At 38.2% G+C, this 17,224-nt stretch overlaps 1 protein-coding gene across 1 annotated transcript; it reads left to right on the top strand.

Annotated features, from left to right (window-relative positions):
- Positions 1-281: 281 nt before the first annotated feature.
- On the top strand, positions 282-17,133 carry LOC114653980 (polymeric immunoglobulin receptor-like). The gene is made up of 5 exons (XM_051928796.1): positions 282-424; positions 3,278-3,607; positions 9,305-9,580; positions 14,982-15,302; positions 17,087-17,133. The coding sequence occupies exons 1-5, from the start codon at positions 388-390 to the stop codon at positions 17,131-17,133; spliced, it is 1,011 nt and encodes a 336-aa protein (XP_051784756.1). The 5' UTR covers positions 282-387.
- Positions 17,134-17,224: the final 91 nt, after the last annotated feature.

Here is a 17,224-nt window from a genome sequence, read left to right as displayed (position 1 = left end):
ACTCTAGTTTCCTACATTGTGAACAAAATTTTAGAGTGTTACAGTACTTTTATGTTGCTGTGTTTTAAATCTTTACTTATTGTTCATTTAATTTAATTTTATCGATTTAGTAGTTGCAGCTGGTGCTTGGCATACATAGCATATGGTAAGTCATGATGCTGACTGTTCAGCTGTGCTGGATTTGCATGACTCCTCCAAACAAGCATTAACTGTTTCACATTTCTGGTAACAAAGGGAAGTAAAAAAAAAGCAAAAATCAGTATGCGCCCACTGATCTTTTTGTTATTCTTCTCACTTTGTGAAGCTGAGATGAAGAGCTACAGAAAATGAGCTTTGGAGTCAGAAGCCTAGTTCTCGTCCAGAGTCAGACATCATTTTAAATTCAACATGGAGCACCTTACTATTCTCCTTCTGACTTTACCAGGTAAAAAATGTTTTGACTTTTTTAGTCAAATCTGTATTTGGTTCTTTAAGTGATTTAAATAATTTTATTACTTTGCCACAGGGGATGCACAATCCAGTGTGTTTCTTCGTGCCGGTCCCAAGCCCAGATAAATGGGCAGGGTTACGTCAGGAAGGGCATACAGTGTAACATTTTGCCAAATCAATATGTGGACAACAATACAAATTTCAATACCGGGTTAACAATGACCGCCACCAGTACTGTTAGCCAACAGGGTGCTGGCGGAAATTGGGCTACTGTTGGCCGAAGAAGGAGAGGAAGAGGGGGGAGACATGTCCGGAGGCAGGAGGAGAGGAGGAAAGAAAATAGAGTGGAACTGAGGGTAGGAACTTGTTGGCTTTATGACTGGTAAGGGGAGAGAGTTAGCAGATATGATGGAGAGAAGGAAGGTTGATATATTGTGTGTGCAAGAGACTAAATGGAAGGGGAGTAAGGCCAGGTGGGTTGGAGGTGGATTCAAATTGTAAAGCACTTTGAGCTACATTATTTGTATGAAAATGTACTATATAAATAAATGTTGTTGTTGTTGATAGACAAAGATTAGACAGGAGTCCCCGTGGACTATGATGTTTGCTGATGACATTGTGATCTGTAGCGAGAGTGGGGAGCAGGTTGAGGAGACCCTGGAGTGGTGGAGATATCCTCTACAGAGGAGAGGAATGAAGGTCAGTAGCAACAAGACAGAATACATGTATGTGAATGAGAGGGAGGTCAGTGGAATGGTGAGGATGCAGGGAGTACAGTTGGCGAAAGTCGATGAGTTTAAATACTTTGGATCAACAGTACAGAGTAATGGGCATTGTGGAAGAGAGGTGAAAGAGAGTGCAGGCAGAGTGGAATGGGTGGAGAAGAGTGTCAGAAGTAATTTGTGACAGATGGGTATCAGCAAGAGTGAAAGGGAAGGTCTACAGGACGGTAGTGAGACCAGCTATGTTATATGGTTTGGAGACGGTGGCACTGACCAGAAAGCAGGAGATAGAGCTGAGGTAGCAGAGTTAAAGATGCTAAGATTTGCACTGGGCGTGACGAGGATGGATAGGATTAGAAATGAGGACATTAGAGGGTCAGATCAAGTTGGACGGTTGGGAGACAAAGTCAGAGAGGCGAGATTGCTTTGGTTTGGACATGTGCAGAGGAGAGATGCTGGGTATATTGGGATGCTAAGGATAGAGCTGCCAGGGAAGAGGAAAAGAGGAAGGCCTAAGAGAAGGTTTACGGATGTGGTGAGAGAGGACATGCAGGTGATGGGTGTAACAGAACAAGATGCAGTTGACAGAAAGATATGGAAAAAGATGATCCGCTGTGACAACCCCTAACGGGAGCAGCCGAATGAAGAAGAAGAAGAAGGTGTAAGCAGACTGTGCACTAATTGAGTAAATTGCTAGGAACACCTGTACAGCTGCTTATAGATTCAATTACCTAGTCAGCCAATTGTGTGACAGCAGCTACAGGTGAGGAGCTTCAGTTAATAATAATAATATATTTTATTTATATAGTGCCTTTCCCATGCTCAAGGTGCTTCACAGAGTCTTAGAAAAAAACAGCAGGGTATATGTCACATTGGATACAAATGTTTTCCTGAATAGAACAATGAAACAGATAACAAAGCATTAAATAGAATAAAGAACAATAAACCAGAGTAAAATACTAAATTCAATACTAAAAGAAAAAGCCTAACAAATAACCTAATTTGTGATATAACAGACACACAAATTATCCTGAACACCTGGACAGAGAGGTAAACTGAAAGGAAGGGCAGAATGTTAAGTTAAGTTAAAAGCCTTCCTAAATAGATGAGTTTTAATTTGTTTTTTAACAGAATGAATGGAGTCAGCTGATCTAATTAATGTTCATATCAAACACCAGAATGTGGGGAAAAATGTGATTTTTGTGATTTTGACTGGGGCGTACCTGTTGGTACCAGCCAGGCTGATTTAAGTATTTTTGTGGCTTCCGTTCTCCTTGGACTTTCATGCACAAGAGACTGTACAGTTTACTCAGAATGGTGCAAAAGCCATAAAATATCCAAAGAGAGGCAGTTCTGTGAATGATAACACCTTGCTGATGAGAAAGGTCATAGGAGAATTGCCAGACTGGTTCAAGCTGAGAAAAAGGCTATGGTAACTCAAATGGCCTCTCTGTAAAAATGTAGTTAGCAGAAAAACACCTCCAAATGCACAACACATTGAACCTTGAGGTAGATGGACTACAATATCAAAAGATCATGTCGGCTCCCACTCCTGTCAGCTAAGAACAGAAAACTGAAAGTGCAGAGGGCACAGGGTCATAAAAGCTAGACAGTTCAAGACTGGAAAACTTAAACCTGGTCTGATTAATTTTGATTTCTGCTGGTAGGATCAGAATTTGGTGCCAACACCATGAAACCATGAACCCAACCTGCATTGTGTCAACAGTCCAAGCTGTTGGTGATGGTGTAATGGTGGGGGGATGTTTTCTTGGCACACTTTAGATGCTGACCTTGTGCATCCATTCATGGCTGACCTTGTTGCTGACCTTGTGCATCCATTCATGGCCACAATTGATCTTGTAATGGCTACTTCCAGCATGATAGTGCTCCTTATCACAAAGCAAAAATCATGTCAAACTGGTTTCATGAACATGACAATGAGTTTAGTGTTCTTCAGTGGGCTTCCCAGTCATTGGATCTGAATCTAATAGAACACCTTTGAAATGTGGTAGAACAGGAGATTCACAGAATGAATGTGCAGCTGAGAAATTTGTAGGTTGCATCTGTGTAATGCAAACATGTCAGCATGAACCAGAATCTCAAAGAAATGTTTCCATTTTTTTCAGGTGTGTTCAGCCTTTCAGCAGAATCGAATATTGATGGCTGGGAAGGAGGCTCTGCTGCTGTTCACTGTAAATATGAACTTCAGAAGTACCGTGACCATGTGAAATATTGGTGCAAAGGATATCCATGGCAATCCTGCCACATCCTAAAGAAAAGTAATAGTCCTCAAGAAACACATTCCAGAGTCACAATACATGATGATAAAAAGAAAGGAATCTTTACTGTGATTCTGTCGGAACTGAAGCGTGAGGACAATGGTCGCTATGCATGTGGTATAGAAATTAGTGGCGTTACACTTGATGAAGGAGTGTACATCGATTTAACAGTCTCTGGTAAAAACTTACTCTATTTTCACTCTTTGTAATTTTTAGCAAGTGCTTTCAGTTTTTATTTCCATGTCAAATTAGGTAGACGGAAGCATACATTCATAATAGATAAGTTCCCCTCCCATCAAATAATTAATAATAGTTAATTATATTTATATAGTACTTCTCTAACTTTTTTTTTTAACATTTTATTAATTTTATTAAAATCAAATAACATCCCATACAAGCAAGTCAAGTTTAACAAAGCTAAGTTCGTAACAAATTGACCCCCACCCATGAGAAAGAGAGCTATGTCAGAAGAGTAAAACTTTAATAATAGTAAAAATATGTAAATAAATAAATGAATAAAAATAAATAGAATAAAAAAAGATGGGAGAAAATATGCTTCCTCAATTTAAATGCTTATTCTAAAATGTTATTGATCAGATCCTGCCAAGTTTTGAAAAAGTTTTGTACATTTTGAGAATTTGATTTTTTCCAATTTTAGATAATATATAACATCAGTTATCCACTGACTTAAAGGAGGAGAGTTAGGATTCTTCCAGTTGAGCAACATAATTTTGTGTGCCATTCGTGAAGTAAAAGCAATGACAGTTTGTTTATCCTTCTCCACTTTAAGCCCATCTGGAAGTACACCAAACACAGCTGTTAGTGGGTTAGGAAGGGATTGGGACATCCAAGCTGTCTGAAAGGCATTTCAAGATTTTTAGTCCAGAATGATGTTAATTTGGTGCAGGCCCAAAACATGTGACCCAGTGAGACTGGAACTTGATTGATTTCGCAGACTGGATCTTGCCCTGGAAACATTTTGGATCATTTTAAACGAGAGAGATGCACTCAAGATATAATTTTAAGTTGAATAATTGTATGCTTTGCACATATGGAGCTCGAGTAAATTCTCTGCATTACTACCTTCCACTCCTTTTCTGAGATGTTGAGTGAGAAATCCTTTTCCCACTGTACTCTGGGATCTTTGAAAGGGAGGGACTGTAAAATGGTTTTATATATTATAGAAATGCTATCTGAGTCCTCGAGACTGATCAGTATTTCTTGCGGAATAGAGGTAGGTGGGAGGTGAGGGAAATTGGGCAGGTTTTGTTTAACAAAGTTTCTAATTTGAAGGTCGCGAAAGAAAAGTGTTTCTGGAAAGTTAAATTTAGAGTGTAATTGTTTGTAGGATGCAAAGATTTTGTCTATGTACAGATCTCTAAGTGATTTAATCCCAAATGTTTTTGCAGACATTAAAAACTGCGCACGTTTGAGAGGGTGGAAAAAGGTGGTTCTTGTGCAGAGGTGCCACAGATAAAATCTTCTCTATCTTAAAATACTTCCTACATTAGTTCCATATTCTGAGTGAGTGAAGCACTATTGGCCTATTAGTATATTGGCAATGACATGTACTTATTGGTGTACAAAGCAAGGAACATAAAGAAGTACTGCAGGATTTTATTTCTATTGTGAAAGTTAGGTAAAGCCATGCCACTTTCTTTCTTAGGTCTTTGGAGGGTCACCCTTTGGATACGTGGATGTTTTGAATTCCAAATAAAGGTTATGGTTGAATCTAACTTACTCAAAGCACCTTACATAGACATTGGGGAACCACTTCAACTACTGCCAATGTGTAGCATCCACCTGGATGATGCAACAGCAGCCATTCACCAGTACACCCACCACACATTAGCTATTAAGTGGCAAAGGGGTTAGAGAGATAGGTAGCCAGTTAGAGAAAGGGAATGATTGGGGGTCCAGAATGAGTGGACTGAGGTGTGCAGTTAGGCAGGGGCATTGGGAAACCCTACTATTTTTAGAAGATATTTTACGACTGTATCGAGTCCAGACTTCAGTTTTTACATCACATCCAAAGGACAGCACCATTTTTCAGCACAGTGTTCTCATCACTACACAGGGGCATTGGGATTCACACACAAGGACCACACAGGGTAAGCATCCCCTGATGGTCTCATGAACACCTCTTCTAACAGCAACCCAAGCTTTTCCTAGTAGGTCTCCTATCCAGGTACTGCAGGTGGTAAGGCAGCTGGCAAAACTTTTCATTAATTACTATAACAAACGCTGATGTCAGCTTCTGGAAGGGCATAAGTGATAAAGATGTTTTTCAGATTATTTTCAACTGCTGTTACTGCTGCTACTAATGATACAATAAATAATAAAAATGATAACAAAAATAATTACCACTAATAAATGTAATACCACTGTTTCTGAATGTTATAAACAGGTGAGTAAGGCAAAACTTACAAGGAACACATAATGCTGACAGCACATAACTCCACAGTGTTTCAGGGTCGTCCCCAGCTAAAACTGAAAGTACCTCCCTTCATCTTTCTTCTGCTAAATGTCTTACTCTCAGCTTATCACTTATTCCTTTTCACATTCACAGTTTTTCCCAATCAAGTGCATTTATTTCAATTCCTTTTTTTGAAAGCAGTTTTAAAAGTCAATGCTTTGTAAGACAGTGTTCTAACTTTGTTCATCCTCTGACTCTTTTTTGCCAACATCATCTTATACACTCTGCATTCTAGTTTGATACTTACATTTATTATACTTTATTTATATTTACATGATTACTTTATATTTGCTCTTAGTGTAACATGTCCCTTGTCTGTTGTTAAGTTGTAACATAAGTAATTTCTTTCGGGATTAATAAAGTTTTCTGATTTTGATTCTGATTAACCATTGTTGTTCATGACATATCACCCAGTGGAGTAGTTATTGCTGAAGCTCCCGCCAGATGTGCCTTGGTAATCAGTCCCTTCTCATAAAGTCACATCCTTAAATCTATGTTCTTTGACTATGGGTGTGTATATGAGTGCACCCTGTAATAAACTTGCACACAATCCAGGACTGATTCCTACCTTCCAGTTCTACTAAGAAAGACATTGGCCCAAGAGCCCTCAAATTAATTTAGCACGTTTGACGGTAGGTTGTTAAATGGACAGCGTCATGGATGAGATGAAACATACGTATTCTTGAAAGGTAAAGAAAATAGAGGGAAACGAAACTAGCAAAGAGATACAGTATTAACATGTTTTCATAGATGTTAGCTGCAAAAATATTACAACAAGGACGGCACAGTGGCGCAGTGGTAGCGCTGCTGCCTCGCAGTAAGGAGACCTGGGTTCGCTTCCCGGGTCCTCCCAGCGTGGAGTTTGCATGTTCTCCCCATGTCTGCGTGGGTTTCCTCCGGGTGCTCCGGTTTCCTCCCACAGTCCAAAGACATGCAGGTTAGGTGGATTGGTGATCCTAAATTGTCTCTAGTGTTTGCTTGGTGTGTGTGTGCCCAGCGGTGGGGTTTGTTTCCTGCCTTGCACCCTGTATTGGCTGGGATTGGCTCCAGCAGACCCCTGTGTTCCTGTAGTTAGGATATTGCAGCTTGAATAATGGATGGATGGAAATATTACAACTCTAAAATTAAGCACCCAGTAGAAAAAATAATAATGGCATATATTTGGTTTTACTAGTCACAGGGCACATTCAAATGAGGCAAAAATTTAGAGTTGTTAATGAACCTAGTGCCTTTTGAATTTAGGAGGAAGTTACTGGGGCATACAGAAAAACACGCACAGAGGACACAATTTCCTCAGTGGCCTTTTGTTAACCTCAAAAAACAGTCCATGAACTTTAACATATTATTTTTAAAACAGGAAGCACAGTATTGCAGTTGTTAATGCTCTTTACAGCTTCAAGAATCGAGGTTTGAACTGCTCCCTTTTTTATATGTAATTTACACATTCCCCCCTCACCCTTCTTTAAATATCTGCATTTTTCAAACTCCAGCACTAGTTTCCTTTAAAAAATTTGATTGGCCTAATACTTCTTTGGGTATTGAAAGAAAAGAAGAGCCCATAAGATGCCTGATTGTTAAATGTATGCTAATTTACAAATCTTTTGTATGGTTTTATTGTCAAGGTGCTACTAATTGCATAAATACAGTATCTACTTCCTGTGGCCTCAGGTAGACTACATACTTGGGTGAGACTGGTTGTGGTGCACTCAGAAGTCCATCGGGTCACTATTTTTGACTTCATTTTCTGTCTTATAACTAGAAATGAGAAAGACACATAGCTTTGTGAAACTTACACTAAAATTGTTTTTGCAGATGATTTTAAATTGCAAAATGTGAAACTCACTAAAGCAGTTTTTAGATTGGATATACTAAAATGGAAATCACTTTCTAAAACGGGGTGGGCAGTGACGGCCCTGGAGGGCCGCAGTGGCTGTGGTTTTTTGTTCCAACCAAATTATTGCTGATGAAGTACAAGTGATATTTTGATGCTTCATTTTAGTGTTCTCACTTGTTAAGGTTCTCCACCCTTAAATGCTTATTTCAGTCTTAAACAGCTGCATTCAGTATTTTTAATGGCTTCTATTAGGAATAAGATGCAAATGACAAAGAAGCCGGCAGTTCTCGATCTAACTTGTTTCCATTTACACCTGTTTGGATTCATCATGAACTATTTGGTTTAATAAAACACTAAGAGAAACGTGGCACAGACTGAAAATGATCTGTTTTAGGCTTCAAATCATTTGTAGGATATCTTTGGAAAGAAAGAAATCTACCATATAAGAACCTAACATTGCAGACTAACAAGCCATAAACTTAAATAAGGTCTGTGACTGACAAGATTTGGTTTCTAATAAAGCAATTGGGTTGGAAAGAAAGCCTGTCGCCATTGCAGCCCTCCAGGACCACCACTGGTCCATCTCTGTTCTAAAGCCTTGTTCACGCTTCTGTGTTACCTCAGTTCTTTTCTGCAGCTGCATAGCTGGTAAAATCAATTGTACTTATGCCTCTCAACACATCACTGTGAAGGAGTGCAGTATGTTCTTAAATAATGAAAAGAGTTTATCACTCAGTTAATTGTCTGTTTTGCCTTTGGAAATGCTGGTAATTACTTGAAACAATTTAATAAGACACCCATATACCCCACCTAAAAAGGGACGGCAAGTTTAGTGTAGGTTGAGTAAGGGATATTTTTTTTTTAACTTCCCAAGAAGGAAATCAAAAAGATGAAGAGATCTGTACAGTTTATGAACAAGGTTTACAAATTGGCAAAAGTCTAAATTAAACCCATTCACTTTCTCTGTTGTGGTCCAGACATGGAGATAGACTTATTTTCAACAAATAACCCAAACAGGCTTAGTGCAACAAGCAAAATAATACAATGTATTTATAACATAAAGATAGCAGAAGGTGGATATACTGTATGCAAGTATAGTGACTTCCATAATGGTTGGGACAAAGACACATTTTTCCTTGATTTACTCCTCTTCTCCACAGTTTAAAATTAAAATCAAACAATTCAGACGTGATTAAAGTGTACATTACAGACTTCAATTTTAGGGTATTTGCATATATTTCACTCACACCATGTAGAAATATCAACAGCAAAGCAATGTTACGTAGAGTTTCTTAGTAGGGCTGGCTGAGAGGAATATGCTGCTCTTTTAACGCACCCCAGACAAATCGGAGAAGGTGATCACTATGTTGCCAACAATATCTATTCATTTTCTTAATTAATTAGTCAATCAATCAAATAATATTTTAAATAGCAAACATCATTACAACATGCTTAAAAAACTGCAAAAATCCAGTAGAAAACAACACAAAAGCATAACTTACAGAGTTATTCACCATAATTTATTCGAAAGTCCCTGAATGTAGTTTCCCTGTTGCATTCACAGATAAGCAGCTATTGTGGATGAGTAGCCCTGTGATCACGGCTCAGGAAGGAGGAGCAGTCAGCATCCAGTGTCATTATTCCAAAGACCTCACATTGTCTACAAAACAATGGTGTAGAGAAGGAGAATGGGATAAGTTCATACTCGGCGTTGACCATACCAGGGAAGGCTTCACCCTGAATATGAAAGGACTGGAGATGAAAGACACGGGGCGATACTGGTGTGCAATCAAGAAAGGTGAAGCTACAATTGGAACTGTCATGCAACTGAAAGTCACTGGTGAGTAAATCAGATGCACATTAATGTGGCCTCCTTAAAGTTATGTTTACCCATGGAAAAATGAGCCAAAAACATTTAATCTTTTTCAACAGGAAAAAAATGTTATTATGTGTAACAGAAACATGTAAATACCAGAAACTCAACATAAATACATTTGTTAAGGTATGCTTATTGTCCACTATTGTACTGATGAGATTTAGTCGTAGTCCTTTGTGTGATATGTTTTGAAACAGGCATTAACGCACAGCCTGATGTTGCAATTGGGACAGTAAAAGTATGTTTCTTTGTGCACTTTTCTTATAATATTTTCTCTGCTGCTTGCACATGAGTGGCTAGAACGTCAGTGCCTGAACCACATGATTGATGCGCCCACTTTTTTATTGTAGGCTGCCAAAGCAACAGTGACTTCCTCATTTACCCTGACAAGAACATTAACAGTTGCTGAACTGTTAACAGTGCTTAGGGGCTAACATCTTTCATGTCTTTGCACTTAACTTCAGTCAGTTTGCCTTTTTGCCATGCAGTGAATGTTGCATGTGTCCAATTTCACCAGGCATATTGTGTCAGTTCAGTTGTACAATTCTGTATGCATCAGTTTCAATACCTGTTTCAGTGTCTCATGACTAATTCACATTGTCAACTTTAACGCTCAATTTGAGCAATGGCTTAGTTTCAGTTTGTCCTAAAACAGACTTTATGATTTTTCTTTTGCCATTGTATTTTTGATTGAAGGCTCCACCCCATCATAAATATTGATGAGTTACCACAAAAATATGATAAAGTGGCAGAACAAAAAGAAATGTTGAGGATTGTTTTGCAGCATTATGTTATTTCATCCACTAGATGGCAGCAGAATACTGTCCCGAGACGCGGACTTGGCTTTAACTGTAACAACATAGAATTCCAATCCCAAGTTTTGCTCAGGTTTAAGGTGAAGTATGTTAGTGAGGGGAGCTGTTTTTGGCAATTTTCAGTGTAAATGCCACAATCATATATGCAACCAACTTGCTTCCAGTTGAGTTCTACACCATTAATTAACCTAATGCCAGCTGCAGTTATGCAATTTTGTCATCTATGGGATCTGGAGGTCACATGTACTTAATGAAAGCATCTATCTCCTTTTGCATAAAATATTACAAAGACATTCATTAAATTTTATAAAAATAGCTTAATTGTGACAGAAGTTGAGAAAATTGTGTGTTCCACCTTTCACTCGTAAATATTTGAAACATGGGCGGCACAGTGGCGCAGTGGGTAGCGCTGCTGCCTTGTAGTTAGGAGACCCGGGTTCGCTTCCCGGGTCCTCCCTGCGCAGAGTCTGCATGTTCTCCCTGTGTCTGTGTGGGTTTCCTCCAGGTACTCCAAAGACATGCAGGTTAGGTACATTGGCGATTCTAAATTGTCCCTAGTGTGTGTGTGCGCCCTGCGGTGGGCTGGCGCCCTGCCCGGGGTTTGTTTCCTGCCTTGCGCCCTGTGCTGGCTGGGATTGGCACCAGCAGACCCCCGTGACCTTGTAGTTAGGATATAGCGGTTTGGATAATGGATGGATGGATGGATATTTAAAACATGGAACAGAAGATCATCTGCCATGAAATGCTTCTGAGTTTGACCCCTGAATTTTATTTTCTGCATACAGTTGAGAAAATCATGGAGAAGATTTCTCAACATTAAGTCTCACATTGCTAAACTGCTATAAAGTTACAGTTACAAATACTGCATATATAACTGAATGACCCAGGTAGACAGAAGTTTTGACTTTGGGTTGTTCAACTCACTAATCATGGTGCTGGAGAGTTGTGATGTGTTACATGTTGATCAGCACATGAAAGTAAGAATTTCACTGTACTCTGTAATTGTGACAGTAATTATTCTTTAAACATAAATCACTTCATGACTTATGTTACTCATTTTGAAATGTATGCTTGTTTGCTTCGTGAAGTATCTTATGATGTTGTACTCTATGACGGGCACTTAATAAAATAATGATTCATTAATTAATATGGTTAATTAATGTTCAGAACATTTGTGCCATTTTCCAAAATGTACCATTTTATGTTATGATAAAATGGCACAGTGATATTAGTATTGTTTCCTTGCAATTCCAAGGATCTATTTTTAAATCTAACCCCATTCATTGCAATTGTGAATTCTGCAAAACTGCAAGACATGCTAAGTGGCCTAATTGGAGATGTTAAAGAGGCCCTGAGCGAGTGGGAGTGATTGTTTTTGCATGCGTTGCTGTCCAGTCCAAGGTTAGTTTCAGACTCATGCCCAGACACCCCAGCTCCCTGCAATTCTGCTTTGTATGAAGTGTGCTAAGAAAATGGATGGATGGAAGATTACTCACCTTTTATAAGTCGATATTTTCTCATCATCCCTATACTATAGACTAACAAGGCAGGATGATACAGCTCATTCAGCAGTTAAACAACTTTCATTAATACTTAATGTTGAAATATTACAGTATCTGTAACAATGTTTAAATGCTGCTTGAAGACTCCATCTACTCCTTCTCATTATTTCTTTTCATTGTTCAACAGTTTTTTGGGCACCAAAGCCCTAAAGCTAAATTTGTTTTAAAAAATGGATACTTTTAAATGGATGTTTAAAAAAAAAGACAAAAGTCAGTGGTGATCAAGGTGTACTTGAATTTAGTTCACAGTTGATTTCTCTTATTTTCCAATAATTGGTAAGAGCCGATTAATGATACAGTTATGGGGTTGCCAGAGCAATTCCAGTAGATTAAAATCATTCATTTTCTTAAGGCACTCCAAGTGGTTCCTGACACTTACAGACATAAATATATAAAACCATCATACATTTAGATACACTCACAACTGGCTAAATGATTAGTAATTACTTTAATTAAAACATACAATGGAGGTCCCACTGTAGCTAACACAAAATACAAAGGAGGAGAGAAAAGCATAAACTTCACCTGAGATCATTGATGATGCTCATTATCTCAATTAGTTTATAAAATATGTATGGTGCAAAAAAACAAATAGAACATTACGTGAAAATTATGTGTCTTTTTGTCATAGAGAATGTCTGATTTGCAGTTGTTACACCATGTCAAACTGCACAACTGAAAATTGCAGCCATTGTCACATTTACCAACTAAGCATCGATCTTCCAGTGTAGCCGTGCCCGTCCCTGTTTGATTTTTTTCCTAGCCATTTGCAGTCTAGTTGGTCTCCGTCATTGAGTATCAGCTTCATGGGAGCGTGCCGATAACTGCCTCTGACTGGCTCTGATTATGTAAATGAAGACTACGACTGAAAATCACAATAAAAGTTATCTAATGTGACACACAACAACATTTATTTCTAAAGCATTGTAGAATAACGGGTCCATGGCTTAGTAATCTGTGGCCTGTCTTTAAATAAATAAACAATTGCAGGGCCAGCTCGGTCTCCATGGGTTTGCCTGCTCGTGCAGCTTTGGGCGGTTGGTGAGGTAACTGAGTCAGGACGTACCTGCACGAGAGGGTGGTCTGTCTCACTTGCTTCATCGGCTTTGTGCAGTGCTTGACTGAGGCACTGTGCCCATGGAGGCATATAAGCCCTGAGAGCGGGCACAAAGAAAGGGAGGGAAGAAGAAAGAAAGAGAAGGGAGATTAAAGAGAGTAATGGAAACATGCAGGAGTGAGGGAGAGCTGGTGTAAGATAGGAGGAAGCAGGCATACAAGGAAGGTGAGCCCCAGGAAAGAGACTGTGACTGGCGTACATGAGGGGGCTGTGGGGTTGCTCCGGTTGAGCGGCTATGTACCGGGGCAGCCATTGTACTCAGGGTGTGCTCTCAATGGGTAGAGCTAGCGATTGGCAGCGGTGCAAGCAGAACAGGACATCTTTACAAGATGTCAAAGAAATAGTTACAATAGAACTAGAACTAGAATCCAATAAAATGAAGATGTCAGTGGAGATTAAAAAGTTATAGAACTACAATAGAATATAAAAACAAGTTAAATTAGGCAAGAATTATAATGAATAAGTAACAAAATATATTACAGGCTTACATAACATAAATAAATAATTAGTAGAAAAGTAGTGTCTAATATATAAATTAATGTATTCTAAATCGCCAAAGATAAATATGATGATAAGGTCAGATGGACTGGAGGACAGAAAAAAAAAAAAAAAAAACTAGTTAAGCTGGAGAAAACAAATGAAATCTGCAGAGGTTCCTAGGCCAAAAGACCACTCCGTCCTCCACTAGGCATTTTACCAAACATTGAAGTCCTTAAGTCATTCTTCATTGTTTCCGGGCTTGGGTTTTCAGGAGATATTTTAAATGATCCACGGTGTTATCCTGGCATACCAGTATTGGTCAGTCAGTTTCGAGGACAGCTGGGGTCTCTGCCTTCATTCAAGTATCACAGGTGGCTGCACAGGACTTTATCAGTTGGTGGTGGCACAAAACAGCACCACAGAAGAACTAGAAAAGACAGCAAACAAAAGTACAGATCAGTAATGACAGCAGATCCCTGAAGAATATGATAATTCTGTGCATGCATATTCTGTTAGGGGAACAACTAAAATGTAACTATTAAAATGACAAATTACAAATGTGGGTTTTTAGGAGGTTGTTTTATCCGTAGTGTTATCCTGGTATATCTGTATTGATAACATATTCCAAATTTTTGGTGCATAACAGCAAACGGCTTCCTCACCACTTCTTTTGTACTTAGCTCTAGGAATAATAAGCAGACAATTATTAGAATATCTAAGGTTATGACTTGGAGTGTAGGGGAACAGGCACTCCATAGGCTTTATTTTTACTGTAACTTTCTTCATTCTTTCTAAAGGACAAATACGTGGTCCAGGGTTGTTTCTTGTCTTGCTCCTAGTGTGGGTGGATAGGCTTGGGCCCCGAACAGCCCTGAATTGGATTAAGCAGGTTTGAAAATGTTGGTTTATTCTAATATTTGTATGGTAAAACAGCATTAAGATGAATAAACTGAACATACACAAAATACGATTTTCATGGTGTCCTTAAAATTAGAATGTTCAATCACTGGTCTCATTTTAAAAAACACTAATGAGTAAATATACTGTATATGCCTTTACTTAAACAATGTACCCATCTATCAAAGTCTGTTTTATTCAAGAAGCCCAGAGCAATGCATGGCCATTCCAGTTGTGAACACAATACTAAGCAACACAAAATAGCAAAGGTATTATAGATTAGAAAAATAAATGAAATAACAAGCATGAACAATACTGGACCATAGAAAGGACTTCAGATTCTACAGAAGTTACAATATATTACAAAAGCACTGTATTTAATATGTACATAAATCAAACAGTAAACAATTCTGTAAACTACTAAATATTAAAATGTATTTCATTTTCTGCAACTTTTCATAATACTAAATCAGACTTTCCTACTGCATTTCCAGCTGTTCGTCTCCTGTGGGTCAGTAGTTCTGTGATCACTGCCCAGGAAGGAGGAGCTGTCAGTATCCAATGTCATTACGCTGCACACTTAATACATCATGTCAAATACTGGTGTAGAGGAGATGAATGGAGCTCTTGTGAGAATCTTGTCCAATCAGGACTTTGTACACCAGGAGATAAAAGGATACTCAATGATGACAAGACCCGGGCAGTCTTCACCGTGAGTGTAAGCAGACTGGACAGGGCTGATACTGGACGTTATTGGTGTGCAGCTGAAAATAATCAAGTTAAACTGGGAAGTCCAGTAGAACTAAGAGTTGAAGGTGAGTACAGAAGATTCATCTTAAAAAATTACACCCTTTTAGAAAAGGTATTTTTTAGTTTACAAATACAAGAAACCACTATAGAAAAGAACTTGTAGTACTCTTTGTTGGTCATAAACTGATGTAGAACAAGTTTAATACAGAGACTGTATACATTGATATATATTTTATATTGGTAGATGTTTAAAAGTTAAGAACAATGGTTTCATTATGCAAAGCAAGCTATTGACTTTTGTTTCCAACCAAAATATGAGTGTCATCTTGACATCTAATTTTTGCCAATTACTTGCAAGAACCTTTGTAAAGGCAACTGCTTATAATGATCATCAGACTCAAGCAGGGTAATAAGGATTTCCTGGAGACCACAAACAAGTGCCAGTTTTCCAGAGTTCTGTCTCCCATCCTGGGTTGGAGCAGGTTGTGGTCGAGGACATGGAGTCTGAATTAACTCTATATATATATATTTTTTTAATTTTATTTATTAATTTTATTGTAATCATTCCATACAAATAGATCAATTAATACAAAAAAGAATTGAAGACCAATCAAACCCCACCCTTGAGAAGGTGAGCATGGCCAAAGGAAAATTGCTTAGGGCTTTTTAATAGGGCAAAAATAAACAAAAAAAAAGGAAAAAAAATCTATATATAAATAAATAAATGGAGAAGGAAAAGAAATGCAGAAATAATTATTTCTTCTTATTCTAAAATATCATTGATTAGATCCTGCCAGGTTTTGAAAAAATTCTGTACAGATCCTCTAACTGAGAATTTGATTTTTTCCAGTTTCAAATAATATAAAACATCGGTTTCCCAATGACTTATCAGAGGAGATTTAGGATTCTTCCAATTTAACAAAATAAGTCTGCGTGCCAAAAGTGTAGTGAATGCAATCACAGTTTGCTTGTCCTTCTTCACTTCAAGTCCATCTGGAAGAACACCGAACACAGCTGTTAATGGGTTAGGAGGGATTGTGACACCAAGGCTGTCTGAAAGGCACTTAAAAATTTTGGTCCAGAATGATGATACTTTTGTGCAGGTCCAAAACATGTGACCCAGTGAGGCAGGAGCTTGGTTGCAGCATTCGGATGTTGGATCTTGCCCTGGAAACATTTTGGACAGTTTTAAGTGAGACAGATGAGCTCGATATATAATTTTTAGTTGAATAATTCTATGCTTTGCGCATATGGAGCTTGAGTGAATTCTCTGCAATGCTACCTTCCACTCCTTTTCTGATATATTAATTAAGAGATCTTTTTCCCATTGTCCTCTTGGATCTTTGAAAGGAAGGGACTCTAATAAAATTTTATATAATGCGGAAATGGCGTCTAATTCCTCGAAATTGAGCAATATTTTTTCCAGCATGATGGAGGGTACGAGATGAGGAAAATCGGGCAGTTTCTGTTTAACAAAGTTTCTAATTTGAAGATAGTGAAAGAAATGTGTAGCTGGGAGGTTGAATTTGGAACATAATTGTTGAAAGGGTGCAAAGATATTGTCTATATAAAGATCTCTGAGCAATTTAATCCCAAATCTTTTCTTTTTTTTCTTAAAAACTGGATATGTTTGCGAGGGTTGAAAGAAGTGAAACTCCTGCAGGGGTGCCACAGATAAAAGATTTTCCATCTTAAAATGCTTTCTAAGTTGGTTCCATATTCTGAGTGAGTAAAGCACAATTGGGTTATTAGTATATTTGTGATAACTTGCATTTATTGGAGCGCAGAGCAGGGAGAATAAAGAAGTACTACAGAATTTTACTTCTCTAACTCTATTTTAATATAAAAGGATCATATAGTGAGCCAGATGGAACCATTACCCTTTGTGATTCATAATCCAACTCCGTAACTATATGAATATACTGCCTCTCACAGCCCCACATATCTCATGTTTACCTTAATTGTAAAGCTGGGATGAGAGAGTCCT

Source organism: Erpetoichthys calabaricus, chromosome 6 (assembly GCF_900747795.2).
Source record: "Erpetoichthys calabaricus chromosome 6, fErpCal1.3, whole genome shotgun sequence".
Taxonomy (NCBI): Eukaryota; Metazoa; Chordata; class Cladistia; order Polypteriformes; family Polypteridae; genus Erpetoichthys; species Erpetoichthys calabaricus.
Note: the sequence above shows the minus strand (reverse complement) of the source record. Positions and strands in the feature narration are given on the sequence as shown.

What these genes read in the sequence shown, in the direction of transcription:
- LOC114653980 (XM_051928796.1), top strand. Translation starts at nt 388, where the DNA reads ATGGAGCACCTTACTATTCTCCTTCTGACTTTACCAG. An exon ending in TCTCCTTCTGACTTTACCAG is followed by an intron (nt 425 to 3,277) that starts GTAAAAAATGTT and finishes CATTTTTTTCAG; the next exon opens with GTGTGTTCAGCCTTTCAGCA. An exon ending in CATCGATTTAACAGTCTCTG is followed by an intron (nt 3,608 to 9,304) that starts GTAAAAACTTAC and finishes TTGCATTCACAG; the next exon opens with ATAAGCAGCTATTGTGGATG.